This window comes from Phycodurus eques, chromosome 9 (genome assembly GCF_024500275.1).
Source record: "Phycodurus eques isolate BA_2022a chromosome 9, UOR_Pequ_1.1, whole genome shotgun sequence".
Lineage (NCBI taxonomy): Eukaryota > Metazoa > Chordata > Actinopteri > Syngnathiformes > Syngnathidae > Phycodurus > Phycodurus eques.
Genome location: NC_084533.1, coordinates 11,581,372 through 11,608,982, shown reverse-complemented (window position 1 = coordinate 11,608,982; position 27,611 = coordinate 11,581,372). Strand labels below are relative to the sequence as shown.

Genomic DNA, 27,611 nt, shown 5'->3' with positions numbered 1-27,611 from the left:
TTTCGGATCATGTCGCGGCCTGTTATATCCCTCCGCAACACTAGATGGCGCACTCGTAAGTGATTTTTAATAGCTCGCTGCAGCTTCCGTTTCCGAGAGTAAAGAAGTTGCAGTGTCAACATCTGCTGAGTTGATTTCACATTTTCCAAACACTCCCGTGTCGAAAAGTGGTGAGGGTTTTTAAGACCGAGTCGGGTCGCGTAAACCATAAACGACATGAATCCTTAAATTTAGTGTTCGTTACTCTTTGTCCGTTCACATTCAATCGGCGTGTTAACGCTCATGTTAGCGTGTGGTTGACATTAGCCCCATAGTAGTCTAATGCTAATTGGCGATTCCATCTGTTTATGTGGCTTTTAGATACAGCGGGAGCTTTTTATGTATTTCTTTCTACTGTGTAGCGTTCAGTTGTGTTCGGTTTTACATGCAGACGCCCGCTAGGCATCTGTTTACTTTCTTAATAGTATGCCATACACACACAACAGAAGAAAATGTCTTTTACACCATTACTCTTGTATTTCCTGTTGTAACAGGTGTCTGAGGATGTCGGGGCAGAAGCGTCCTGCAGACCCCAGCGGCCCTTCCTCATCCTCTGGTGTGCACCCAGAGAAGCGGAGGGAGCGAGATGGAGAGGACGGAGGTCCCGGTGTCAGTGCTGCAGCTGCTGGTGGGAGCACAGCGGTGGAGACTGTCATCAAACTGGGAGGGGTTTCTAACTCGGTCAGTTTGTTTAGTATTCCCTCTTTCTCTTTTGTTTATACATAATTTAAATAATATTTGTTGTGGGTGTTCCTTAATAATCTCCTATCACTTGTATTTCAGGAAGAACAAGATATCAAAGCTCTACAGTCTAAGAACCGGAAACTGGGAGAATCATTAGATCAAAGACAGGTGTTACTTTCTTTTTAATTTTTACACAAAGCAGTATCTCTGGCTGAGTTCTAAATCAATCCCTATCCACCATATAGTACCCTAAATAGTGAGTTGACCATTTTGTAGTGCTTTTCAGTTATGTAGAAAGTGAATATAGGTATATACAGTACCCTCAGTGTATCCCACAAGGCATCTTGAAAAGTACTGTACAACAGATATGCTAGAAAAGCGAGGGCTATTCATTTGGTCCTCGGAACCTATCTGGTGCCTGCGGGTACCATGTTGGTGACCCCTGCTATAATTTCTTTTTGGGGCGGGGGGGGGCTGGAGAGTTTAATGTCTGGGCTTACTGGTTTGCAGGGGATTGAAGATGAATTGCGAGAGCGGATCGAGAGACTCGAGACCCGCCAGGCCACGGATGACGCAAGTCTACTTATTCTCAATAGATACTGGAATCAGGTGAGTACTCAGTGATATCTGTTCAGCGCCAAGACACAAGACCCACTTGAGAACCATGAACGATGTCAGCAAAATGTCAAAGTGTCTTCTTCCTTTGCTTTCAGCTTGATGAAAACATTAAGCTGTTCATCAGACTATATGACCAGTCGCCAAACGGACCAGAAAAGTCTCCATCAGTTGAGGGAAGGAACCTGAAGCCAGAAACACCTGAACCGGATGGGGACTCTAATCAGGAGAGGGCCAAGGACAGAGGTAATGGGAGAGGAAATTAAGAATGAATGTAGTGGAAGTGCTTTTATACAACATTGTGAGTTGAGATTCCCTTGATGACGAGAGTTGTAAAGGGTTAGAAAGTTTGATTAGTAGTGATGCACCAAAATGTTTCGGCTGAGAACAGCCCAAATGTGCATTTTTTGTTTCGGACCAAAATAGGGTAGGGAATCTCTGGGATGAGACCAATGCGTTACATATCTAGATACACGGGTAGTGGTTTGATTAAAAAACAATATCTTTACTTGCAGAATGGTTCGATACAATTCGATTCAGTATGGGAGCGCTACGATTCTCGATTCGAGTCGGTGCAGAAAAAAAGTGATGGTGAACATTTGCATATGTGCTAATCATAATGAACCTTGACTTATTTGCAGGTAACCTGCGCCACGTAGCTTTCCCATTACCATGTCGGCTTGTGTCCGGGTTGAAGATGCAATTGTCGAATGGAAAATCATTATCACCCCAGGTGGTTTCAGCCTGGTTCGAACTATGCCCGTGTATTCAATACGTTCTGCTAAATGTTTCAGAAAACACGCCAGATTGAAAGTTATTTATACTTGCTTAGCAGCAGCCAAAAGTATGCAGTATATAATAGTGCTCTCAACTGTTGTCACACAGGCCACCAAGGCGAGACCTCCAACTCTTTCCTGGCCACCTTGGCAAGCAGCACCAGTGAGGAGATGGAAGCCGAACTCCAGGAGAGAGTGCAGTCCAGCCAAATGCAGGCCACTCGTGTTGTGGAGATCTACAAGTGTCTAAAGAGCACAGTGGACCAGCTGAAGGCAGACATGGACTCTGGACTTGGTGAGTTAAAGAAATAAATGTTGGATAATTATGAACCTGTGGAGATTAAGGACCCAATTTATTTTAATGACTTGCTCAAAGCGCTTTACAGTAACTCTCACACTTAATCACTGATGATGGTGGATGCCATTTCTCAGCTGGGAGTTTGTGTCACGTAGCGTCCAAGTTAAACACCCTGCTGACCAGTGAAAATGAGCGTCTTCAACAGCTGTCTGAGGACCTCAAGCAGAAACACAGTCACATGACCAGTGAGGTAGGCATAATGGTCATTTAAAATATATTGTTGTATGACACAAAACTCCCTTTTTGTTCTCATATTGACTTTTCTTCCAGTGATCATATAAAGCATTATTTTGTCCTTTTTTCCTATTTAGATGATTTCCTATTTTGATACAGTATATAATGTATAAATGTGACCCTCCAGCACGAAACCTATCGGAACTCACATGGCTGTGTTTTGGCTATTTACATTTTTTGGGCTGGGGGGGAAAATAATATTAACAACTTGGCAAAGTTGACTTTAAAAATAGGTCAACACAAAATGTCTGCTTTGAAGCACCACCGGGACCAAAAAAAAAAAGTTCTGCCCGTTACCATGTTTTAACTTCTGGGACCCATGTTGCACTCAGAAATTTAATGCAGACAGTGACTGTGTTGGGCCAATGATAAACTTTGCCAAAAACAACACAGAAGCCTCTGTAAGTGGTTTTTAAAACACTGTTAGATGCGTAATGTACATATACATAATAAGTATGAGTGAGCTGAATTGTGGTTAGTGTTTTTTTTTTTTACATAAAATGGTAATTACTAGGACTCTAATGTTAATCGCGATTGCTAACCGTTTAGTATTTTGCTGTCTAAAATTCTGTACACCAAATTTATACCATACACTCTGTACCCACATATACAGTTTAAGGGTTGAAGTCCATCCCTCTTAAATAACAATAAACTGTATGTTAGTCATACAGTTATGTTAGTCAGTTTTTATTTTGAGTAATAGTGGGGTGGCGATTATTATTCGGTTATCCAAGCAATAATCAATGGGAGAATCGATTCTAAAACGATTTGATGGTGACAGCCCTAAGGCATTTCTGAAAAGGCATAAAAATGCTTTCCTATAAGGATACATTGTGGTAATCGGGAAACATTTGGTGAAGATGTCTGTTTAAAGATCGGAAGCGGCCTTTAAGCGTTAGTCTAGCAATATGGATGTTTTATTTGCACGCGGGACTGTATTACAACCTCTTGTTGGTTCATACGGGTAATGACGTACATTTGAATTAAATCCACGGCTGCAGAGAACCCCACGCTTTCTGTTGATATCAGAAATGATGTGGCTTTCCTTGTTTTTATCATGGCAGCAGACGATTTGTGCAGATTTTGCTGTACCCTCTTTTGAAAGCATTTTTTTTTTGAGGTATTAAGGTAAGAAATTCAGATCAATTCCACCTGGGAAGTAATTTATACTGATTTTCTGGTGTCTGAAAATTGATCTTATTCTCACTGTCAATACTTTATGGACTCACTCAAAACACGGCCGTGCGACTTCCAATCGGTTTCGTGCTGGAAGGTCACAAATAGAAATACAGTGGAACCTCGATAGAACAGACTAATAGGGGCGGGGCGTCGTTCGATATATCCAATTGTCCATTACATTGAAGCACTTTTTTTAGGTCATATGCACCCATATTACTGTATGTGTATTAACGATATGTCGTAGCCCTCATTCATGTTGTCACGTCTCTTGTCTAGTCCCGATCTCTCGGTCGCGCAGCAAACAAGGCAGACCAGCGAGTCAGCGAGTTGCAGGTTCTAAGTGAAGAGCTTCAGTGGGATATGGAGAAGATACGGCGACGAGAAAATCGACTCAATGCACACATGAGTGAGATATTAGAGAGGGTAATGCACATTTTCTGGGCAAATATATAGTGTATGCATGTATGTCAGTTCGTTGTTGCAAATTACAATTCAAACACCCTAGGTGAACAGCAAGGGCTATAAAGTGTGTGGGGAGGCCAGTAGTGTATGTGGAACCATCACTATCAACAAGAGAAAGGTAGGAATAACTTAAGTTTTAGAACTACTTTTACGAATGTATTTTAGTAATTCTAAAATTTTCTTGCTTGTTTGGTGTTGTTCTTTTCCTGCAGTTTGAGGAAATGAACAGTGAACTGGAAGAGAACCAGGAGCTGGCAGACAATCGTCTCATTGAGCTCCAGAAGCTCCAGCAGGACCTGCAGAATGTGCTGCAGGAGAACAACAACATGAAGGCGTGTATCACACATCATTCCATTGCTTTGTCGATGTCTTTAGTTTTAGAAAGCTTCATCACATCGCATTTCACAACAGTTTCTTAATCTTGTCTTCTGAACATATATATTTTTTTCCTTTCAGACTGAGCTGCTTAGTCGAGCAGAGGGCATGGTGAAGGATACTTCTGAGTATCGCTGTCTGCAGTCGCAGTTTTCTGTGCTTTACAATGAGTCTTTGATCCTCAAGGCTCAGTTAGACGAGACGCGTGCCCGTCTCAACACAACTAGGACGGCACGCCTTCGACAGCTGGAGCACATGGAGGTAAGCTCATTGTGTGTGTGTGTGTGTGTGTGTGTGTGTGTGTGTGTGTGTGTGTGTGTGTGTGTCTTTGCAAACTGCGAGCTGCCTCATTGTCGCCGTTATGTACAGAACGACGAGGTGACACTGCAGAGGAAGGTTCGCACCGAAGTGTTTCAGTTAGAAGATACCCTTGCTCAAGTCAGGAAGGAGTATGAGATGCTGCGCATTGAATTTGAACAGACTCTTGCCGCCAACGAGCAGGCAGGTCAGGATTGGCACCTTCCTCAACATAACACCGAACCCCAACCTGCATTTGCTCATCATTGTGTGAGAGGGTCGGTGGAGACATAAAATACAGTTTGCTTGTTTCTTGCTACTTCCTCAGGCCCTATAAACAGAGAGATGCGGCATCTGATCAGCACCCTGCAAACTCATAACCAGCAGATGAAAGGAGAGGTTGTGAAATACAAACTGAGACTGAGAGAGACACAAGCTGAACTCAATCAGGTTGGATGCAAAAAGGAACTTATTCTTAAGCATTGGATGTCTCATGAAGCGGAATGATGCAGGACATGGCACTAGAATAATATATATTTTATGTTGGCTGCAGATTCGCATTTCTAAAGGGAGTAGCATCTTGCAAACTCAGTCAAGCACCGAGATAGATGTGAAGGAGGAGATGACGTCTCCGACCATGTTAGCTGTCTCAGGGGAGTCAGCAGTCAAGTCAGAACCTCCTGACAATGATGCTTCTACGCCGAACAGCACTGGTAACCGTTACCCATTTAACTGTCCAAGTTAGACAATGTTGCATAAAGTATAATTTCTAAGGTCAAACACAGTCCTTTCGAGACCTGCAATTTGTTCTGATTTTGAAATGTTTGAAATATGGGACAGAATTTTCCTATAGGAAATGATAAGGTAAGACTCTCACCATCCAAAACCATCCATCCATCCATTTTCTGAGCCGCTTCTCCTCACTAGGGTCGCGGGCGTGCTGGAGCTTATCCCAGCTGTCATCGGGCAGGAGGCGGGGTACACCCTGAACTGGTTGCCAGCCAATCACAGGGCACATACAAACAAACAACCATTCGCACTCACAGTCACACCTACGGGCAATTTCGAGTTTCAATTAACCGACCATGCATGTTTTTGGGATGTGGGAGGAAACCGGAATGCCCGGAGGAAACCCAAGCAGGCACGGGGAGAACATGCAAACTCCACACAGGCGGGGCCGTGGATTGAACCCGGGTCCTCAGAACTGTGAGGCTGACACTCTAACCAGTCGCCCACCGTGCCGCCTCATCCAAAACCCTTTTTAAATTTCTAAACATTTTTTACAGTAACATTTTGGCACGAACTTTTAACGTAACGTTTCAACATTCTTACTAACATTCTACAACTGCAAACAGAAGTTAGAACAACAGAACACTTTTGTTAGAGTTAAAATTACTTCATATCTAGGAGACCTGGATAAATGTAAAGATTATTTAATATTCTTGCAAGAAGGACCATAGAACTAAAGCAGCCTAAACACTGGAGAAGAATACATGTAAATCACACCACATTATCTTCACTAAACATGGACTTTGCTCGATCTACCATTGTTTTCTCTTATCCGAGGGAGATGGTCTTGTCTGACTTCGACATCCTCTGACTTAATCAAGCAGGAATTATCAACCCAAAACCACAAACATATTCAAGTATAATCAGTCATTTGTCTCTATGAAGAATGTCACATATGTGAGACTTAGTTATGCGAGAATGTATAGCAATTAATCGATGATTGTATACAATTTGCCATTAACTTTCCCTTTGAAAACAAGTGCCAAAAAATGCCACAAGAACCCAATGTAAAAGCTAAACACACATCCAGAGTTAAGGATGGATGGATGTTCGGTGGTATCGGCCGATAATTAGCATTTTATGCTGTTCGGCTTTCATTTCATAAGTCGCCGATCTGATCAATGACATCATTGATCGGCTCCGCACAAGACATTTAACTCCGTGTCTTCGTCGCGTATGAATCCAAAAGCTAGTTTATTTTTATCCTTGTCACGTGTCTTGTTGCGCAGTACTATAACTATCTGACGGCCAATAAAGTTTTTTCAATCTTGTCAGTGAAAAAAACACATCGTCGGTGTCTATTTTGCGGTGTCTCAGACAAACAACACGTAAGCGTGGAGGTGGGGGTGGAAGTCAAACGGACTCAAACTCTGGACAACACCCGTCCATATAGCTGGGACAGTGAGAAAGTTAGAGTAACCATGTCATTAACAGTATTTATTAAAGTAATTTAATTGCAATAATGTAATTACAGTAAGTTAGCACCCATTATTTCTGTCATGTTGTAATGTTGATTTGACCTAAACTTATGTGAGTGGCCAATCCTTGAATGCCCCCTAGAGGTCATTGGTGTTTTAACTTTTGTATAAAATGCTAGAGAATAATTTGAGCTGGGATGGCTCCAGCACGCCCGCAACCCTTGTGAGGATAAGCTGTACAGAAAATGGATGGACAGTATACAGTACACAATTATATACAATAAATGAATAAGTCATGTAAATAGACACATTGCTCCATCTTGTGATCGGTTATCGTTTTTTTTAAACTTGCTGATCGGTGATCGGCCCCAAAAATCCTGATCGTATAAAGCCTAGTTGTGTGATAATCTAATTTCCCCCACGGGATGAATAAAGTATCTATTCAATTGAGCTATCTATCTCGCTGTCTGTCTCCCTATCTCTCAAGGCATTTCTGTGAAAACCGAGCCAGGAGTGGAATCTGAGGTAACAGTCAAGGAGGAGGAAAAAGAGGAAAAGAAAGAAAAAGAGGAAAAGAAAGACAAGGAAATAATTAAGAAAGAGGAGAAAGACCGGGAGAGGGAAAGGGAGAGAGAGAGGCCAACTCGCAGTGGGACGAAGGAAGAGAGGGAGAAATTGGGAAGTGGCAACCAACCTGAGGAGTCATCTGGGGAGCGTCTTTCTGCAGCTGGAGGGCCAAAGAGGAAAGAGATGGAGCAGCTGAAGATTGTCAGAGTGGAGCTCAAGTGCGTCACATCTGTGTTTTTGTTAGCTTTTCCTTTTTCTTACCATGCCTCCACAAAGAAGTAGTTTGTATTCATGTTGTTTGTTACCAGTGAAACTAAAAAAACATTGGCTATACAGGAAAGCTCAGGAGTCCCAGCGAGAGATGAAACTACTCTTAGACATGTATCGCTCAGCACCAAAAGAGCAAAGGGACAAAGTTCAGCTGATGGCAGCAGAGAAGAAGACCAAGTCGGAGGTGATCAGCCCTGCGTAACACGGTCACATAATTTTCGTGATGAAGTTCACAGATTATTGTCAATCTTTCAAACACTGGTGTGGAGGTGCTTTGTGAAATTATGATACTGTATTTGTTTGCCTGATGATGCTGATTCCAGTCGGAGGAGCTGCGTCAGAGGCTGAGGGAGCTTGAGGAGCGAGAGAGAAGGGAGGGGAAAAAAATGGCTGATGAGGAGGCCCTTAGGAAGATTCGATCTGTGGAGGAGCAGATCGACATCCTCAACAAAAAGTTGTCTATAGCAAAACAGGTGGGTGAGCATGTCGTTGCCACATCTATGCATGCAACTTATGTTTGTTCTATGGGTGTTACACTGAATCCACCTTGATAACACCCTCACTTCTCTGTTCGTCTGCAGGAGGAGGACGCATTGTTGAGCGAGATGGACGTGACAGGTCAGGCCTTCGAGGACATGCAGGAACAGAACATTCGTCTGATGCAACAACTGCGGGAAAAGGACGACGCCAACTTTAAGCTGATGAGTGAGCGTATCAAGTCCAACCAGATCCACAAGCTATTGAAAGAGGAGAAGGAGGAGCTGTCGGATCAACTGCTCACTTTAAAAACACAGGTGAGCGTCCACTGTGCGTTGCAAGGATACAAGCCCAAATATATGCCTATAGACATTAAATTTAGATTTCTCGCTATCATGTGTGTAATCACTACATTAACATGTTATGTACACGTTAGGTGGATGCCCAGCTGCAGGTGGTAAGGAAGCTTGAGGAGAAGGAACGCCTCCTACAGGGCACCATCAGCACTGCTGAGAGAGAGTTGACACTGAGGACACAAGCACTGGACATGAACAAACGCAAGGTAGCACCTCGTTTCCAGTGGAAGCCGTGAGACACTTTTGGGGAGTAACGAAAGTCGCCTATTAACAGCCACATTTGGTTCCAACCAAATAAGAAATAACTTTTAATAAATGGTACATATTTATGACTAGTTTGATATAATGTATTGTATCTTTTCTAACTATGCGACTAGGTACTTGCATACTATACTTAAATGGGAGTTGGAAACCAAATATCTTCAATATAAATGAGTACACCCCTCTTTTAAAAAGTAAGGTTTTAAAAAAATGTCTCAGCAAACACAGGAAGGATTTTCAGATTTCCCATGATTATTAGACTAGCCCGTGGTTCAATTCTTATAAATTAGATTTTTTTAAGCTATAGTTTAGCGTTAAGGACATTTGTGGGAGTATATTTGTAGTAGAGTATGCAATAGAACAGTGATTCCCAACCGCTGCGAGATCATCCGGTGTGCCATGGGAAATTATCCAATTTCACTTCCTTTTTCCCAAAAATATTAATTTACTACAAAAGATTTATTTTTGTTCCATCTATTTATGCTAGCAACATATAGTGACAGGTCTTCCACTAGAAGGTAAAATTAAATTTTTACAACAGAATAATAGCTTTGTATTCAACTAAACGGGCTATGGAGGTTTAAATAGCCAAAACATGGGACCTTGAAAGCTGTATGAACCTCCCTAGACCCTTATCTTCCCCACACTCATATTAACCTCTACTCTTTTAAACACTTTTTGTAGTACTGTAAACTATGTACCTTTTATTCCTTGTAATACGTTTACATACAGTTTTGTTTTAGGCGAGGAATAATTTTATTTTACCACAGAAAAATAACAGTAGACACTCAAAATCCTGTGATAATGGCGAATTATTTGTGATATGAATATGAAGAAAAATATCCAATGCGCTGAATCCGCAATAGGTGAACCGCGATACAGCGAAGGAACACTGTAAAATATTGATTCTGAAAGGAACTCAAGGTTTTCTACCAAATCATTCGGGGTTTACTCATTTAACCCTCATCTTAAGGATCAAGTTGTCAAACCGTATTAAGGGTTTGTAGTGGATCAAATAAAAGTCCCTGAAAGTTCAATCGGTGAAATTGTCATCCTCCAGGCTCAAGAGTCAACGTTGTTGTCAGAGGAGGTGCGAACTCAGCTGGAGCAGGTTCAGCAGAGGCTTGTCGTGGTCCGAGAGGAGGTCGTAGAGAATAGCATCTCCAGAGAGAAGGAGTCGTTTAACTCCCGACGAGCACAGGTAGCGGACACGTGCACATGAGACATCTGTTCCACATCGTGATCCTTCAGGAAGAAATGAACACAAGCCTCTTACACACAGGCCATCTAAGCCAGAATTTTCCCGGTTGACTTTTTTTTTCAAATTGTGATTGGAATATATTTTTCTGATTATATTATTTTCTGTCTTGAATAAAGAAATGACATCAAAGTTCAGTAATCTCCCGCCGATTTGTGGTTTACTAGTCACTATTTAATCTCTTTGCACTTTGATGAAATAGTCACATAGTCCATGGAAAACTCACCTATTCGCAATTTTTGTGTGCTTTCCAAAAGTCCCTAAGATGCCACAAGATGGCGCCAAAGCCCTGTCTAAATAAGAAAGTATATTAAAGTGAGTGATGTCAAATGAGAAACAAGCTTGATGTCTGGAAGTAGCTAAATTAAGCCTGGGTTGTGAGTTAAAGTTATGGAGATAATTCATTGCATGTACACGTACTTTTTTTTTTAATCCAACATCTGTAAAACATTTATTTTTAAGGGTAATGTAAAATGGGTTTGAAATTATATTAAACTCATAGTTTGCGTCTAGTTACAGTTTAAACTATTAAGAGAGGCAATTTGAAGCATTTTTCAGGGTGGGGATCATCAATTATTCACATTTTTCACTAAAGTCAGCCAGCCTTATATTTTTATCTACTCCTCACACCAATAGATCACTTCACACACCAGGGAAGTGCATCTTATTTGTCAGCAGATTTACACAAAATCTATATTGATTCTGCACAACAGGCCAAACAAGCAGCAAGTTGAATGCCTGCCTTCACATTGTTGTTTATGTTGTTTCAGGAGGACATCTCTAAACTGAGGAGAAAAATTGAGAAGGCCAAGAAACCAGCTGAGAAAATCAGCAATGGAGACGAAATACTAAATGAAGAAATTAGTGAATATAAGGTAAGTTCATGTCATGAACAAATTCTGACAACTTTCCATTCATCTGAGGACAAAACACCCCCCAACCCCCCTCTCACTGTCTTTCCCCCCCCCCCGCCCCCCCAGGCTCGGCTAACGTGTCCCTGTTGCAATTCGCGGGTGAAGGACGCCGTCCTGACAAAGTGCTTCCACGTCTTCTGCTTCGAGTGTGTCAAGACACGCTACGACACACGCCAGAGGAAATGCCCCAAGTGCAATGCTGCGTTTGGAGCCAACGACTTCCATCGCATTTACATCGGTTAAAGCCTGTTTGTCCATTCTTAATGGGAGGACGGGCATTATAGTGGACTTGGTGCCCGGAGCGAGGCTGGTAACAGCGCCTCCTCTCCTCTTTTGTGGTCAGGCTCTCAGTCGGGATGTGGCTCCTTTGTATGTGCCCAGCTACAAACTGAACTGAAGGCTTGAATATTGAGCTTTTTGTCGTTCTATTTTTACCGACTGAATTTGTATGCGTATACAGCATACACAAAAAAGCTTGTAACATTCCAATGACTCCTCACAATGAAGTTAACGGTGTGTAATGTTTGTGTGTATATATAGTTTTTTTTTAAGAACTGCTGAAACTGTACTGAAATTGTGTTGTTGCTGCTGGTTATTAAACCGAAAGTTGAACCTTCCTCTCTGTGAAATGCTTTCCATCATAGAAAACGTTTGTACCACTACTACAAGCTACAAGCATTGATACCAACTTAGCCGATACTTTCAGCACTGGTGTTTAGCAACTTTTCCAAAAAGCACCTAGCAATAAATGTATCTACTTTTACTTTAGAAAAGTGACTCAAAACGCTAGAACCCACTTATTTTATTCTGACTTGTTTTAAGAATTCTTGTTTGGTCAAATTTTCTGTTTTACTGGCAGATGTTTTTGCGTAAATTAAGTGATCGACCGTATAACTAATTTCATGACTTTTTTATAAAAAATTTTGAGGTGGAACAACTTGAAAAGTGACTAAAACGAAATCTTGCCTCGTACAATGTCTTGGGTTCTATTGGCAGCTCATTTTGCTTATATTTAGTAACATATTACTCCTGTCATTACTCCCCCCTCTTGTTTTTTTTAAAGCCGTTTTTGTAGTGTAGCAACGAAAAGTGACTCATATGCTAAAACGCATCCGTTTTCACTAAGATTTGTTTTAAGAAGTCTTAGTCAAATTTTCGTTTTCTTTTGGTAGGTAATTGTACTTAAATTAGCAATGTTTTCCAATTTTTTTCTTTTTGTTTTTTGTTAATTCCAGTTTTTGCAACGTTTAGAAAAGTGACTCACTAAATTGCACTCGTTTCCCATATAAACGACATGTTATACAACCCCAATTTCAATGAAGTTGGAAGGTTGTGTTTAATAAAACTGCTCAGTCATTCACAAGCAAAGATGGGCTGAGGGATTTCATCATCTACGGTCCATAATATCATCAAAAGGTTCAGAGAATCTGGAGAACTCACTGCATGTAAGCGCCAAGGCCGAAAACCAACATTGAATGCCTGTGACCTTCGATCCCTCAGGTGGCACTGCATCAAAACAGACATCAATGTGTAAAGGATATCACCACATGGGCTCAGGAACACCAGAAAACCAATGTCAGTAAATACTGTTCGGCGCTACATCCCTAAGTGCAACTTGAAACTCTACTATGCAAAGTAAAAGCCATTTATCAACAACACCCATAAATGCCGCCGGCTTCTCTGGGCTCGAGCTCATCTAAGATGGACTGATGCAAAGTGGAAAAGTGTTCTGTGGTCTGACGAGTCCACATTTCAAATTGTTTTTGGAAACTGTGGATGTCGTGTCCTCCGGGCCAAAGAGGAAAAGAATCATCCGGATTGTTATGGACGCAAAGTTCAAAAGCCAGCATCTGTGATGGTATGGGGCTGTGTTAGTGCCAATGGCATGGGTAACTTACACATCTGTGATGGCACCATTAATGCTGAAAGGTACATACACGTTTTGGAGAAACACATGCTTTTTCACGGACGCCCCTGCTTATTTCAGCAAGACAATGCCAAACCACATTCAGCACGTGTTACAACAGCGTGGCTATGTAGTAAAAGAGTGCTGGTACTAGACTGGCCTGCCTGCAGTCCAGACCTGTCTCCCATTGAAAATGTGTGACGCATTATGAAGCGTAAAATACGACAACAGAGACCCCGGACTGTTGAACAGCTGAACCTGTACATCGAGCAAGAATGTGAAAGAATTCCACCTACAAAGCGTCAACAATTAGTGTCCTCAGTTCCCAAACGTTTATTGATTGTTGTTACAAGAAAAGGTGATGTAACACAGTGGTAAACATGACCGTGTCCCAGCTTTTTTGGAACGTGTTGCAGCCATAAAATTCCAAGTTAGTGATTATTTGCTAAAAACAATAAAGTTGATCAGTTTGAACATTAAATATCTTGTGTTTGTAGTGTATTCAATTGAATATAGGTTGAACATGGTTTGCAAATCATTGTATTCTGTTTTTATTTATGTTTAACCCAATGTCCCAATTTCATTGGAATTGGGGTTGTATTTTGTACAGTTAGAAAAACACATGGCCTGTCTGCCTAGCTGGAAAGGAGCATTGTGAGTTGCTAAATTTACTACAGTTAAAACCAAGCGAATATACGTTATGTAAGTTAAATATGGATGGATGAATTTTTTAAAAATACATTTGCTACGTTGACAAAGGTTTTTTTATTTGTTTGTTTTTTTGTTTTGCTAAGGTGGGTGGCCTTTTTTTCTTTTTCCAAAATTTTTTTTATTCAAAGGTATGTGAACGCTGTCAAATATTTTCAATATACTGTACATTCAACCAAAACATGTTCGACGTGATTACGCGATGACATAAAATGCGTCCTCGGAAACTGATTTGGCAACAATAACTACAAGTCCCAAGATGCACCCCTGCGTCAATCCCTTTTGCTTCTCTTCAGGGAGCCACACGTCGTCTTATTTGTGTGTTACGCTGCAGTCGTTGAACGCGGTGAGAATTTGAATACTTAGCTTGATACTTACCCCACCTTATCCTAATTTAGTGTAAGTGTGAGGACAAAAGGCCGCCAGACGTGACTTTGTTTACGGCTCCGAGCTCAAAAAAGAAGATTTTGAAGACTCGTGGTCAGCTCAAAGCCACGTACAGGATTTTTCCCTCCGGTGTTTTCGTCAAGACTTTTGGAACATTGCTGCACTTAAGATCTTTATTTTATTATTATTATTACAATACAATAGAAAGTCTTTGATATAACAGGCGCTTAGAGGTTGGAAGCAAGATTGGATATTGGACGTTGCCAAAGTTTAGAATTAAATACTCGATCCAATTCGACTTATTAACACGCTTTTTTTTTAAGGATATACGCCCTATAAACGTATTTTATTGATTTAGATTGCTTTTCAACATCGTCGGCTTCAGTCCATTTTGACCTAAGTGTCGCGTATCCTCGACCGTCTCGATACCTTTTAAAATTTCATTATTATTAATTTTACTGCTCCCCAATCCACCAACGATGGCTTTTAGTGCGCGAGCGTTGGTCCACTTTTTGCGGCCGTCTTGTGTGCTGCCGCTGCTGTTGGCTTTAGCGGTGCTCCATGCCGGAGCCGAACAGGCCAAGCTGAAGGCGCCGGCGGCCGGGAAGGAGAGCCGGCCGACGGTCACCCTCCGCGGCATGCTCGGCGGAAGCAGCCAGGAGTTCCACAGCTACGTGGAGTCACTCTTGGGAGTCGGCGCCATCCGATCAGCTGCAGAGGTAAAAGGGAAAGGTTGAAGTGAATTGAATTTACTCTTTGTTCTTTCCTAACGCCATTCGTGTGCTACAGAGCCGGCCCAAGCCTGCATGGGGCCCTAAGCAAAATTCTAGTTCGGGGGGCTCTATTTCTGCCATTAATATTGATCATTCATAAGTCCTTTTTGCATTTTTGACCCCCACCCTTCCCCTTTCCTCTCAATATCGCCTATGAGCGTGGTTGTCAAACATTTTACACGAAGTACTGGACAATTTTAGAGTCTTCAACTAACCGCCTTGCATATTTTTGGAATGTGGAAAGAAACTGGAGTACCCAGAGAAAACCCACGCGGGCATGGGAAGAACAAGCAAACTTTCCACAGGAAGGCTGGATTTTAACCCAGGACGTCAGAACTGTGAGGTGTATGTGCTAACCAGTCGGCCACTGTGCTGCCATATGGGAAAAATGTCATAAAAATATTATACCAAAATACAGTGGGCCCTTGCTGTACAACCTAATTTCTGGGTTTTTGGACATACAAGTCCCCGCTTGGCCAATTATTATTATTATTATTTCTTTTTGCTTTGTCTTGTGAAAACATTTTGAGATGAGCACTAGATTGTGGCAGCCAATTCAACTCAGCTTGCTTCACAATAAGCAGTTGTTGGTGAACAATTCTTCTTCTTCAAAAAAAAAAAAGAGGCTTATTGTTGTTTATTGCCACTTCCAATTGAAATTTACCGTCTAACTGAACATAAAACCAAGAAACATTCTGCCTTTAAAACAACCACACAAATTTGCCATCCGCTCGCTTCATGCTAGCTCGCAATGCTAAACGCCTTACACAGGCTAACAAATAGCATCAATGTAGTGGTATTATAACCCTTTAGCACAAGAATATTTCACAACAAATGGTAGCTACACGGGGATGGACAATATAACAATACAGGTATATATTATTTATCTGTTTAAAAAACAAAAAAAAAACACTAATTACTGCAGTTTATTGAGTCACTTAGTTGTGGAACTCTCTTTTGGCTGTATGTGTATAATGCACAGGCCCTTGATGGCTAAGTCGTCCACACCAAAAGGACCACAATGTGGGGCTACAATGGAAAAAATGGCATTTCCATTCATTTCAATTGGTTAAGATGATTTGAGATACCCATGTTTTGAGTTACGAGTATGGTCATGGAAAGAATGAAACTCTTAAGTCAAGGCAACAGTATAAACGTGTGGAAAACGGTTCCAAAGTAAACTAAATGCACATTTATGTAAATGTAACTGGACTGTACTTAACAAATGTACTGTACTTGATTAAAAATCCTGTATTTATGGCTATTTAGACCTGTAGAGTGACTCTATAACATGGATTTAGTAGAAAAGTGTCAATTTCATTTAAAAAAACACCTTGGTTTTGTCATACAAGTGTCCAGAAAAGGCCCCTCTGACAGGTACTTCTGTTTGACCCAGTTTTGTATGTTTTGTATATATTTAGCTTAGACTGCCCCCTTTCTTCTGATTGGTAGCCTCTGTGTAGAAGAGCCACTCGTGAGAGCACACGTGTTTATATTGACAGTGCTGGCTCAGGAGAGGAAAGGGAAGGCGGTGATCTTCACTAGTGACGTAGATAAGCTCGAGAAATTCACATGGGCTGATTTCAGGCCTCTCTGCATAAAAACATCTGGAGCTCAGGAATGCGTGGATGATTTTAATTAATATTTCACGTTTTCCGCGGCTCCATAGAGACAGTATTGCATCCCAAGCACTCGTAAAACTTGATTGGGCAAAATATTGCCCCTTTAAAACTAAAATAATCCACTGTTACGTTATGCAGGTTTTGAACATTTAATTCTGTGATGCTTTTACCTACCACTAGAGGGACCCCATGTACAGTTTTGTACCACACTTGACAATAACTGATCTCGGCCTCAGGTTCAAATTCTATGCCTGGGGGCCTACTACAGCCAGCCGCTTATTTTAATGTGGCCCGATATAGCAAATTATGCGCGTCTGCTTTGTTTGAGGCGGAACGGGGGTCGACTGGTGAGCACATCCGTCTCACGGTTCTGAGGGCGCGGGTTCAAATCCGGCCTCGTCTGTGTGGAGTTTGCATGTTCTCCCCGTGTCTGCGTGGGTTTTCTCCGGGCACTCCGGTTACCTCCCATATCCCCAAAACATGCACGGTAGATTATTTGAAGACTCTAAATTTCCTGTAAGTATGAATGTGAGTGTGAATGGTTGTTTATACAGTATGTGCCCTGCAATTGGCTGGCAACCAGTTCGGGATGTATCCCGCCTCCTGCCCGCAGTTAGCTGGGATAGGCTCCAGCATACCCGTGACCCTAGTGAGGATAAGTGGCACAGAAAATGCATGGATGGATACTTTGTTTGGAGCTAAAATGTGTACCTAAATTGGATATTGTCTTAAAACTAAAGTAAAAAAAATAAACGGGTGGTGAGTTTGCTTATGACTCGGGCCGGCTCTGATGTGCCACTTGTTCGCTCAAAGCTTAACTGATCACTAATAGGACCTCTTCCACCCTGTCATGTCCCCCATGCAACTATATGTCCCCTCACCCTCCCTTTTGCTTGTTGATCTCACCACCTCATTTCTTCTTCATCTCCTCTTCCATCTCACCCACTTACTCCATCTCTCCTAGAGTGCACTCTTGTTTCTAGAGTCACTGCTTGGTCAGGAGAACGTCCGTTCAGTGGCCATGGTAAGAAACCTTCTGGGATGTTTACGCCTGGCTTCATTTTTTTGGTACAGCATGACATGCTCTGCTCAGTCCAAAAGCTTTAATTATAAATGACAATAAATCAGATTTATATAGCAGCTCTAAAGGGACCCAGGGATGCTTAGTTATGTTTATGCTGTAGTGCAGGGATTGGCAAACTTTTGTGCTCAAGGGCCACATTTGATTTTTATACGGACAGATGGGCCAGGTAAAACATTTAAAATAAATCACTCTCATGTTTTAAATTCATTCTTTCATCAAATTCGTAGTGTAACTACAATTAACCATTTTTATTGAAAAAGATACAACAGCCGTATTCTATCAACATGTATTTTCTATTTGAATTTTACTCAATAAATTAATTGAAATAAATATTAAATATGTAAATTGTTACATTTATATAGTCAGATTCTATATCATTTACTAAAAATAAAATCTTGTTTTTGGTCAAATTATTTACACAAAAGGAATTTACCAATTTAATGAGAGAATAAAATAAATAATTTATAAATACCGTATTTTCACGACCATAAGGCGCACCGTATTAAAAGGTGCAGTTGTGGGGTCTATTTCTGTATTTAACACATGCTTAAGGCGCACCGTATTATTGGACGCAGGCATGGTAAAACATACGCTAGCTTAAAACATACGGTAGCATGCATGCACGCTAAAACAACGTTTTTAAAAAGGCAGCGGGAGCAAAAATGAGTTCAGTTTATTGAAGTATTTAACAACATACTCATGTTATTTTTTGATCAATCCTCATCCACAAATCCATCAAAGTCCTCATCTTCTGTATCCGAAATGAACAGCTGGGCAAGTTCTCAATCAAACAGGCCAGGTTCTCCCTCGTCATTGTCGCAGTCAGTCTCGTTGCCGTGCGGCTCCACAGAAATGATGCCGGCTTTTACGAAAGCTCGAACAACAGTGCAAGCAGACACGTTAGCCCAAGCATCCACAATTCATTCACAGATTGTGGCGTAACTCGCCCGGCGCTGTCTCCTAGTCTTAGAAAAGCTGTGTTCGCCATCTGTCATCCATGGCTCCCACGCTGCTCGCAACTTCACTTTGAACGCCCTGTTTACACCGATGTCCAGCGGTTGGAGTTCCTTCGTCAAGCCTCCCGGAATGATGACAAGCGCCGAGTTATTTCACTCAGTCGAATGGTGACTGTAGACACGCTTCTCCCGGCTGTTCTTTGATCATTAATCCATTGCTCGAGTTGGTCTTCCAACTCGGGGCACCTCGCCTTATTTCCGCGGAAAGTCAGCTTCGCCTTCTTGACTTGGCGAAGCTCGTTTTCCAGCTTCCTCCACTTGCGAACCAAGGTATTCGTTGATCTTGAATTCTCTTGCAGCTGCTCGATTCCCATTTTCCTCCGCGTAACTAATAGCTAACAGTTTAAACTGTGCTTCATAAGCATGTCTCTTCGTAGGTGCCATTTTCGGGGGTCCTCAGCCAAACCGATGCACATACCAGAACTATATACCTACTGGGGGCGTGTCTTTAGCGTCCTCTGTCACGCGCACCCTTACCCCTTTACGTCCGCATGCTGTCCTCAGTCACGTCCGCCTTCCTCTATATAAGGAGCATGTCGGCAGCAAATGCTCCCACTCAGTCAAGCGGAGCGCTCATTAAAGTCACACAACATTTACAGATTTTGGAACTCTGTGCACACATTAGGCGCCCCGTCCATTTTGGAGAAAATTTAAGACTTTTATGTGCGCCTTATGGTCGTGAAAATACGGTAACCACTTTCAAGGGGGGAAAAACGGCTAAACTAATGCAACAGATTTTACTGGACTCTTGATAATGTAAATGCTTAAAAAAATAGAGCAATGCTTTGCTCACCCCTACTTCAGTGGTACTAGTCAAAAAGTCGAGATCAACCGCAACATGTGCACAACCTCCAAGCACTGTCACGATGGTATTGTTTTTTATTACTACAATGGTGTAGAAATGCACTGTGTCATACCGATGGGTGATTTTAAACAAAAACAAGAAAAATCCAAGTAGAAAACTCCTCCCGGTATCATGAGAAAATCTAAGCATTATCATCTTTTGTTGACCCATCTTTTCTATTGGCTCTTTTTTTAGATGTGCAGTTGTACATGTGTGTCTGCTTCTGCTCCACTCCTCTGTTAGTGCAGAGGGAAACAAAAATAGTTGGATCTGAAACCGGAATGGAACTTTAATCTAATCGGTTAGGACTTTTTTATATCAGTGTGGAAAATAATGTTCTTAACTTTTTCATGATCTTTTTTTGTTCTTGCTCTTAACAGGGGAAATGAATTTTCAGTTCTTCCTGCATTCAAGACTTAAATACTGCAAAGTAATTGGGGTCATTGAACTTAAGAATGCTAATTTTTATACTTTACTAATTTTTATACTGACTTGGGCTTCCCAAGACAAGTATTGATTGAACCATGTTTTTCTCTATTCTGTGTAAAATGATTCCTTCGTCTTGCACTTAAAACTAAAAACTTAAAACTATATTTCATTATTTTAGTTGTGAACTGGTTGCGTTACTTTTATCTGTGGAACAGACTGCGAGCTGACTCATTCTCAGACTGCTGACTATAGTCAGACTTTTTCCACACGTGACCTTCATCCTCTTCCTTTACTTTCTTTCAATCACAGCATTACAAGTGCGATACTACAGGGTTGCAAAGGGGTGGTGATTTCAAGTAACCTTTCATTGTAAGTTAAGATGAGATCTTGTGGAAGTATTTATTAATGTATTTTAAGTTGCACACTTAATGCCTTGAATAAGAGTGACCTGCTGACTTGTGAGTTTTTCAAGGTACGAGATGTCGTTTGGCCAATTTTTTTGCTTTGACTTGTAAGCAAAAATTTGAGATACAAGGGCTGTAGGGTGGCACTCAGCTCAACTCCCAAACAAGCAGAAGTTTGGCAGATAGTGAACAATTCTTCGAAAAGCAGGCTTCAAGCTGTTTAATGCCACTCCCAGTTGACGTTCACTGTCAAGACTGATCATAAAACAAAGAGAATGACTAGTTGTGTATTTAAAACAACCACATAGCTTTGCTGAATGTAAATCTGTTTCGCTTAATATTAACAAACAATGCAAAATGCCATAGATGGGCTCATGAATCGCATCAGTGTCGCCGTGTTATATACCTTGAAGCAACAGATATTTGAACACAAACAGTGGAGCTACACACGTAGACCTTAACAATACTCACAGGCATATTTTATTTATCCTCTTGAAAGAACAACTTATATATTACTGTAGCTTGCTGTGGAGTTTTGAGCTCCCTCATGTATAACCAACCGTATGTCTCTATTATACTGGACAAGGCGAACATACCAGAGCAAGCAGCACTATGTCCATTGAGTAGAAGCAAAAAAATGTGGTAAAAACTTTTTTTTTTTTTTAATATTCTATTTACTTATTTCATAATTGTGTTTTATGAAGGACAATAATATACAGTGCTATTTTTCTGACTGAAAATTGCAGAACATTATAAGCATGGTCACGGAACGAATTAAACTCTTAAGACACTACTGTATTCCTAAAGATTTGTCAATCCTCATGGAAAGTTTACTACTGTACTTTGAAAATTCCTAGAGTTTTGCACCCCCATGCAAGACGGTCTGTATTTTTAAAAATGTATTATTATTAGAGGCATCAATAGATTTTTGTGAAACACATGCATACCGCCCAGGCGAAAGATGCCTGAGTCGTGCTCTGACATGCTGAATAGTCGTCACTTATTGAGGCAGTGTTTCGTGGAGCACGTGCAGATCAGCCACTGGTGGGGCTACCCTCGACCTTGACGGATGGCACCTGTGTGAGTGTGACAGTGTGCAAGTGTTTGGAGGGTACAGGAATAGAGCAGGGCAGCTGTTGTCACTCACGCAGTTGGTGGCTCAAGTCAACAACACATTTCTTCGATGATAAAATGCAGTTCAGCAGTTCTCACTGGCCACAACATTAGGTACACTTGCACAATCTAATGAGATCTAATACAAGAGCTGTATTGAAACTCATTCCCATTTTCGGTATGTCTCACAAGTATGACTTGCTTAATACTGACTAATGACGGATTAAACTGTTGAGTACGTTTGGTTGGGTGAAAAGTTCTTGTTTGGTTAAATCAGATGATGACAAAGTCAGACAAGAACTTACTAAAAGTGAGTTGTTTATGGATGGTGTCTTCGGAAAAAGTTAAATTTATGTACATCATTTATTTATACAAATATGATAGATGTAAACACAAACAAAGCCTAAACATGGAATATTGTAATCTTTGGTGGCTCTACGGTGACATCTTGTTTAAAGAAAAGAAGAAAAAAAAGTTAAAGTTCCCATGGGTGGCATGTCACGTTCCTCTTCATGATTCACCCGAACAAGGAGGAGTTCTTGGAATGCGGACTTCTGCAGGTTGCGCATATATGGGATTCAGCACAATAGAAGAACAACTCCTACTAGTAATGACTTTCCACTACTGTATGACATTTCTGCCCACTAGTAGGACAGGTTTGGCATAATAGTAGGACAGAGACATGTTACTAGTGAGGCAAAACTGCACTTGTTGATGTCTGGCACTACTAGTAAGTAAGACTACTAGTGAAGTTTTATACTGTCACTAGCTGTACAATTCGCAAGGAGTTTTGCCTCGCTAGTAACAAGTAGTGGTCCTACGAGAGTGCCAAATGTGTCCTATGGATGCTGAGCAATTTTTCAATATTCTTGACATCCAGTTTAATATCCATCTACTAGTATGCTTTTTGTCCTCACAAGACAATTTTGCACACTAGTCGTAGTGGTTGAACAACTACATTGTTTTTTTTTGTAGTCGACGCTCTCTTAATGGTAGTCCAGGTGATGTCGATTAATCAATGATGTCATTGATTATTATTATTATTTTTTTTTAAGTTGTCAACTCAGCGAGTGCAACTGTTTGCGTTCACCGTCCAAATACAAGCTCACATTCCCAGTCTGAGGGGCAGCCGCCCCACCCCAGACTCACTCATCCACTCACATGCAAAACACCTTCAAGTCCTCACAGACAGTCAGAAATTGTAAAGTCTAACACCAATTCAGGTAACACAACTGCAGGGTCGCTACTCACTACAGTACTACAATTTTGATCAGAGGTGGTGGAGAGAATGCTTTTGAAATAATGTATAGTACTAAACTGCACTTGTTACTTGAATTGTAGCTTGAGTTCCGACTTTCTGTGAGGCATTGAAGGTGTCAGTGTGTGATTTGTGACGCACACTACATCTAACAAAAATAGTTGTTTAAAATAACTACTAATTGGGTCACTGGTGTCGTGGTACACTCGCCTGACTTTGGTGCCGGCAGCGTGGGTTCAGTTCCCACTCAGTGACGGTGTGAATGTGAATGTGAATGGTTTTCCGTGTCTATATATGCCCTGCGACTGACTGGCGACCAGTTCAGGGTGTAGTCCGCTTTTCGCCCGAAGTCAGCTGGGATAGGCTCCAGCGCCCCGCGACCCTAACCAGGATAAGCGGTGTTGAAAATGGATCGATGGATGAACTACTAATTGTTATATTATTAGTTCTCAACGGTTTCAAACTGCATTGTTTATTGCAGCCTTCTTCATACATGTATTGAATCTCATTAGATTCTGAAAATGTTCCAAGTTGTCTGTTGAGTGTATCTTCGTGTGCATGGAGGCAAAATTGAGCAGGGTTCTTAACACATCAGGGTTCCTGGGTGATGAACATGTTCAGAATGCATTGTCCTTATTTGAGTGTCACTGTCTCGAGCTAAAATGAGTCCTCTCTGAACCGAAACAGTTTCTGGGGACGGTGATCCGCTTCCTGGCCGAAGGAGCTGCCAGTGGCCTCAACGTCATCGCCGTGTATGTCACAGAGATCCTCAGGGTCACAGGATTTGATGGTGGGTCGTAGGGTCTCTTTTTATTTATTTATTTTTGCAGTGAAGGTACAAGTGAAAATAGGAGGAAAAAACTAAGCAACAAAAAACTTACAATATAAATATCCCCAAACTAAGCAACTTATAGTGCCGGCCCAAAAAGGATTAGGAAGAAGTAAAAGTTATTTATATTCTGCCCCTTATCTTTACCTCGGATAAATTATCAATCAAGAAGCCTCATCCGAAATACATGCATAACCTACATACTATATGCACAATCGCTACATATACATACATTTCCCCCCATAAAAAGGAATACCGTAGTTTCACGACCATACGGCGCACTTAAAAGTCTTAAATTTTCTCCAAAATGGACGGGGCCCCTTATAATGCGGCGCGCCTTATGTGCGCACAGAGTTCCAAAATTGTGTGTGATGAACGCTCCGCTTGACTGACTGGGAGCATTTCCTGCCGACACGCTGCTTGTATAGAGGAGAGGCGGACGTGACTGAGTACTTCATGCAGAGGTGAAGGGTGAGCGTGAAGGAGGACGCTAAAGGCACACCCCCAGTAGGTATATAGCGCCGGGGTGTGCATTGTGCAAAACAACATCGGTTTAGCTAAGGACCCCCGAAAATGGCACCTACGAAGAGACACGCTTACGAAGCACAGTTGAATGAAATGAAATGACCGGTACATGTCAACATCTCTGACTTATCTACCGTATGGGATTAAACACGAAGGGGGTTCATGGGAGAACACAATGGAGGAAGCCATTGCTGTCTAAAAAAACATTGCTGCATGTTTGAAAGTTTGCTAAAGAGCACTTGGATGTTCCACAGCACTATTGGCAAAATATTCCATGGACAGATGAAACCAAAGTTGAATTGTTTGGGAGGAACACACAAGCCATATGTTGGCACAGCACACAAACATCAAAACCGTATACCAACTGTGAAAAATGGAGGGAGTGTCGTTATGGGCGTGCTTTTCAATCTCATGGCCTGGACAGTTTACGATCATCAATGCAAAAATTAATTCACAAGTTTATCAAGATATTTTGCAGAAAAACCTGAGCCCATTGGTCCAACAGTTGATGCTTAAAAGAGGATTGGTGTTGCAACAGGATAATGATCCAAAACACAGAAGCAAATCAACAAAAGGATGGCTTCAGAAGAAGAAAATGTGCTATGGAGTGCCACAGTCAAAGTCCTGACTTCAACCTGATTCAGAAGCTTGATGCATGACCTCAGCAGAGCTGTTCACACCAGATATCCCAGGAATCTTGAACTGCAACAGTTTTGTAAATAGGAATGGTCAAAAATGTATCATGATCGTTGTGCACGTCTGATCTGCAACTACAGGAAACATTTGGTTGCGGTTATTGCTGCCAAAGGATGGTCAAACGGTTATTAAATCCAGGGCTTACTCTTTCCTCCCTGTTCTGGAAATGTTTATATTATGCTCTATGAAAACATAATTGTGCAGTGTTGTTAGTTTACGCAAACTCTGTTTCTCTTGTGATTTAGATGACAATCAGACTACATTTTATGACATATTTATGCAAACTTTAAGAAATGAAGTGGTACCTGTACTTGAATATTAATTCCCAAAACTGCATCACGCCCTCGGGGATTTAAAATCCTGTTGTTTGCAAGTGGTTTTGGTGTTCGAAGGCCATTGTATTCAATCGACAAACTGTATAGATGTCAACCTTAAACCTTGTCACAGACACATTTTGACCTATGTTATGCATAAAACAGAAGAAAATTGATTGTGATGGAAGAGGGTCTTTGTTAGTCATGATTGGTGGTACTTGCAGAGCCAAGTATTTTTTGAGTTGGTAGTTGTAAAAGTCTGAGAACTACTGGTCAAGTGTGTCTTTTTCTAATGATGGAAATCCTTTCTATGCAACTAGCAGCAGCAATGTGTGACTTTTCACAATTGTATTCTCGCTTCTCAGCTGCCCTCACGCTACCCCGCTTTACCCCAGAGGGCGTGACCACCGTGGCCCAGTGGGGTGTCGTGGCCGTCATCGGCTACTGGGTTCTGACCATCCTCCTGCGCTTGGTGATCGACACGCTGCGCCACGTCTTCTGGTTGGTGAAAATGGCAGCGGTGCTGTGGCTCTTCGCCATGATCGTGAGCGACGGCAGCGCCAGCGCGGACACCACGGCCGTGCGCCTGGGCGGCCTGGTGCTGGGATACATCTTGTTGACCCTGCTCACCACCGGCTCGAACAAGAACGGTGCGCTCGAGCATCGTCTGAAGAGCCTGGAAGGCCGAGTGAAGGCAGTGGAAAAGAGGAAAGGCAACTAGTGAGGAAACATTGGACAAAGGTGACAGTGAAGAGCGATCAGTTTTGGTTTCTATGTGTTCAAACTATGGTGGGCAATAAAAGTGGATTTTTAATCAGTAATTAGAATCTGATTTTGTTGTTTATAAAGTACATTTTCTCTACATAAAAAGTTAGGGATATTCGACTTTCAAGTGAAATTTCAGGAGGAACCTAAAGTGCACTAATTTACTGAAACCTCGACAGGTTAACTTCATTTGACCTTTTGAAGTGCTTCATGGTTAAATGTGAAATAAAATACAGGGTCACAAACGTGATGCCGTTAATACTAGATAAACACTAACGAGGCTTCCTTCAAATGGAACTAACTGCATTCCGCAATTTGTGAGCATCGGACACCTGGGCTCTTGTCACTTTTGAGTTTTGCGTTTGGGACTAAATAAATGGCGACACCACACTTTCCTTGGCCCCGTGTTGGGTTATTTTTCAGTCGCACTCTTAACTCTTTCGTTTATGTGTGTGAATGTTAAATAGACCACCGTAGGACCCAAGAAAGTGTCGTGAAACTATTATACTGTGTGCTTTTATGTTGAAGGTTACAGTTGTCTGTGGGAGTGTTATTGTTTGTTTGAGTTTTGAGCTCAGATTGCAGTTAGTTGAACCCTTTATACGGAATTTACGAGTCTTTGTTCACAATTATGTCATTGTGTTAATTTACATTTTACATATTAAAAGTATTAGTCGTTTCGGTACTCTGCCAGTATTGTTGAGTCCTCAAGAGTAAATATTTGCAGTGTACTGGTATCTGTCTAGAAAAAAAGGTATCAAACATACCAAATATGAAAACTAGGACATGAAAACAGGTTTTACTGTACCAAATACAGTAAACCCACCTGGTGACGTCAGGGTGTCATACATTCCTCTCTTCTGCAACGCAAACATATAAATAGGAATTTATGTAAGGTGCTGGAGGACCTGGACCAAGTGGGTGTCCTCCAACAACGTCAACCTCGGGCCCGATGACAGGCTTCTGCACCTGCTTGGTTTCTTGTTGCAGTCAGCTGAAGATTTATGTGATACTCTGAACTCACGCCGGCCATCTTCTGTCACACTTCCTCTCCGGTTCCGTCTTAAATCCTTCCTACAGTCATCAAGGACGGTCAAGTGAAGAATCCAGAGAAGGTGTCACCACTCTAATATACAGACCCTTTCCAGAAAATTTGAATATCATAGAAAAGTTTAGGCAGCACGGTGGATGACTGGTTAGAGCGTCTGCCTGACAGTTGTGAGGACCAGGTTTCAATCCCTGGCCCTGCCTATGTGGAGTTTGCATCTTCTCCCTGTGCCTGCGTGGGTTTTCTCCCACATCCCAAAAACATGCGTGGGAGGTTAATTGACAACTCCTAAATTGCCCGTAGGTGTGAGTGTGAATGGTTGTTTGTTTGTATGCGCCCTGCAATTGACTGGCAACCAGTTCAGGGTGTACCCCGCCTCCTGCCCGATGACAGCTGGGATAGGCTCCAGCACGCCCGCGACCCTAGTGAGGAGAAGCGGCTCAGAACATGGACGGATAGGTAGAAAAGTTTGTTTCCATAATTCCGTTCAAAAAGTTAAAACTTTCATAGATTACACATTCAGGGCCCACAATTTCAAGTATTTATTTGTTTATCATAACA

General features: G+C 41.7%; 2 protein-coding genes across 5 annotated transcripts; both read left to right on the top strand.

Moving 5' to 3' along the window:
• Window positions 1–86: 86 nt before the first annotated feature.
• On the top strand, window positions 87–11,936 carry rnf20 (ring finger protein 20, E3 ubiquitin protein ligase). Of its 3 annotated transcripts, XM_061686277.1 has the most exons (22): window positions 87–170; window positions 534–720; window positions 823–891; window positions 1,234–1,332; window positions 1,437–1,584; window positions 2,224–2,409; window positions 2,547–2,662; window positions 4,162–4,308; window positions 4,391–4,465; window positions 4,560–4,679; window positions 4,804–4,983; window positions 5,092–5,227; window positions 5,348–5,469; window positions 5,573–5,732; window positions 7,714–8,011; window positions 8,130–8,247; window positions 8,387–8,536; window positions 8,645–8,857; window positions 8,977–9,102; window positions 10,218–10,358; window positions 11,186–11,290; window positions 11,396–11,936. In XM_061686277.1, exons 2-22 carry the CDS (start codon window positions 544–546, stop codon window positions 11,570–11,572), a joined length of 3,063 nt encoding a protein of 1,020 aa, XP_061542261.1. In that variant the 5' UTR covers window positions 87–170; window positions 534–543; the 3' UTR covers window positions 11,573–11,936. The 3 variants fall into 3 exon arrangements, with proteins under 3 accessions (XP_061542261.1, XP_061542260.1, XP_061542259.1); XM_061686276.1 differs by having other exon boundaries at window positions 97–720; window positions 2,568–2,662; XM_061686275.1 differs by having other exon boundaries at window positions 97–720.
• A 2,287-nt stretch (window positions 11,937–14,223) lies between these two features.
• LOC133407865 (voltage-gated monoatomic cation channel TMEM109-like) lies at window positions 14,224–26,058 on the top strand. Of its 2 annotated transcripts, XM_061686166.1 has the most exons (4): window positions 14,224–15,049; window positions 17,690–17,749; window positions 23,561–23,663; window positions 25,603–26,058. In XM_061686166.1, exons 1-4 carry the CDS (start codon window positions 14,810–14,812, stop codon window positions 25,956–25,958), a joined length of 759 nt encoding a protein of 252 aa, XP_061542150.1. In that variant the 5' UTR covers window positions 14,224–14,809; the 3' UTR covers window positions 25,959–26,058. The 2 variants fall into 2 exon arrangements, with proteins under 2 accessions (XP_061542150.1, XP_061542149.1); XM_061686165.1 differs by lacking the exon at window positions 17,690–17,749.
• The last annotated feature ends 1,553 nt before the right edge of the window (window positions 26,059–27,611 follow it).

Bases quoted from the DNA above. Each gene is read 5' to 3' on its own strand.
- rnf20 (XM_061686275.1), top strand. From the start codon at position 466: ATGCCATACACACACAACAGAAGAAAATGTCTTTTACACCATTACTCT. The intron at 8,858-8,976 runs GTGAGCGTCCAC...TGTACACGTTAG, and splicing joins TGCTCACTTTAAAAACACAG to GTGGATGCCCAGCTGCAGGT. The intron at 9,103-10,217 runs GTAGCACCTCGT...GTCATCCTCCAG, and splicing joins TGGACATGAACAAACGCAAG to GCTCAAGAGTCAACGTTGTT.
- LOC133407865 (XM_061686166.1), top strand. From the start codon at position 14,810: ATGGCTTTTAGTGCGCGAGCGTTGGTCCACTTTTTGCGGCCGTCTTGT. The intron at 15,050-17,689 runs GTAAAAGGGAAA...CATCTCTCCTAG, and splicing joins CCATCCGATCAGCTGCAGAG to AGTGCACTCTTGTTTCTAGA. The intron at 23,664-25,602 runs GTGGGTCGTAGG...CTCGCTTCTCAG, and splicing joins CAGGGTCACAGGATTTGATG to CTGCCCTCACGCTACCCCGC.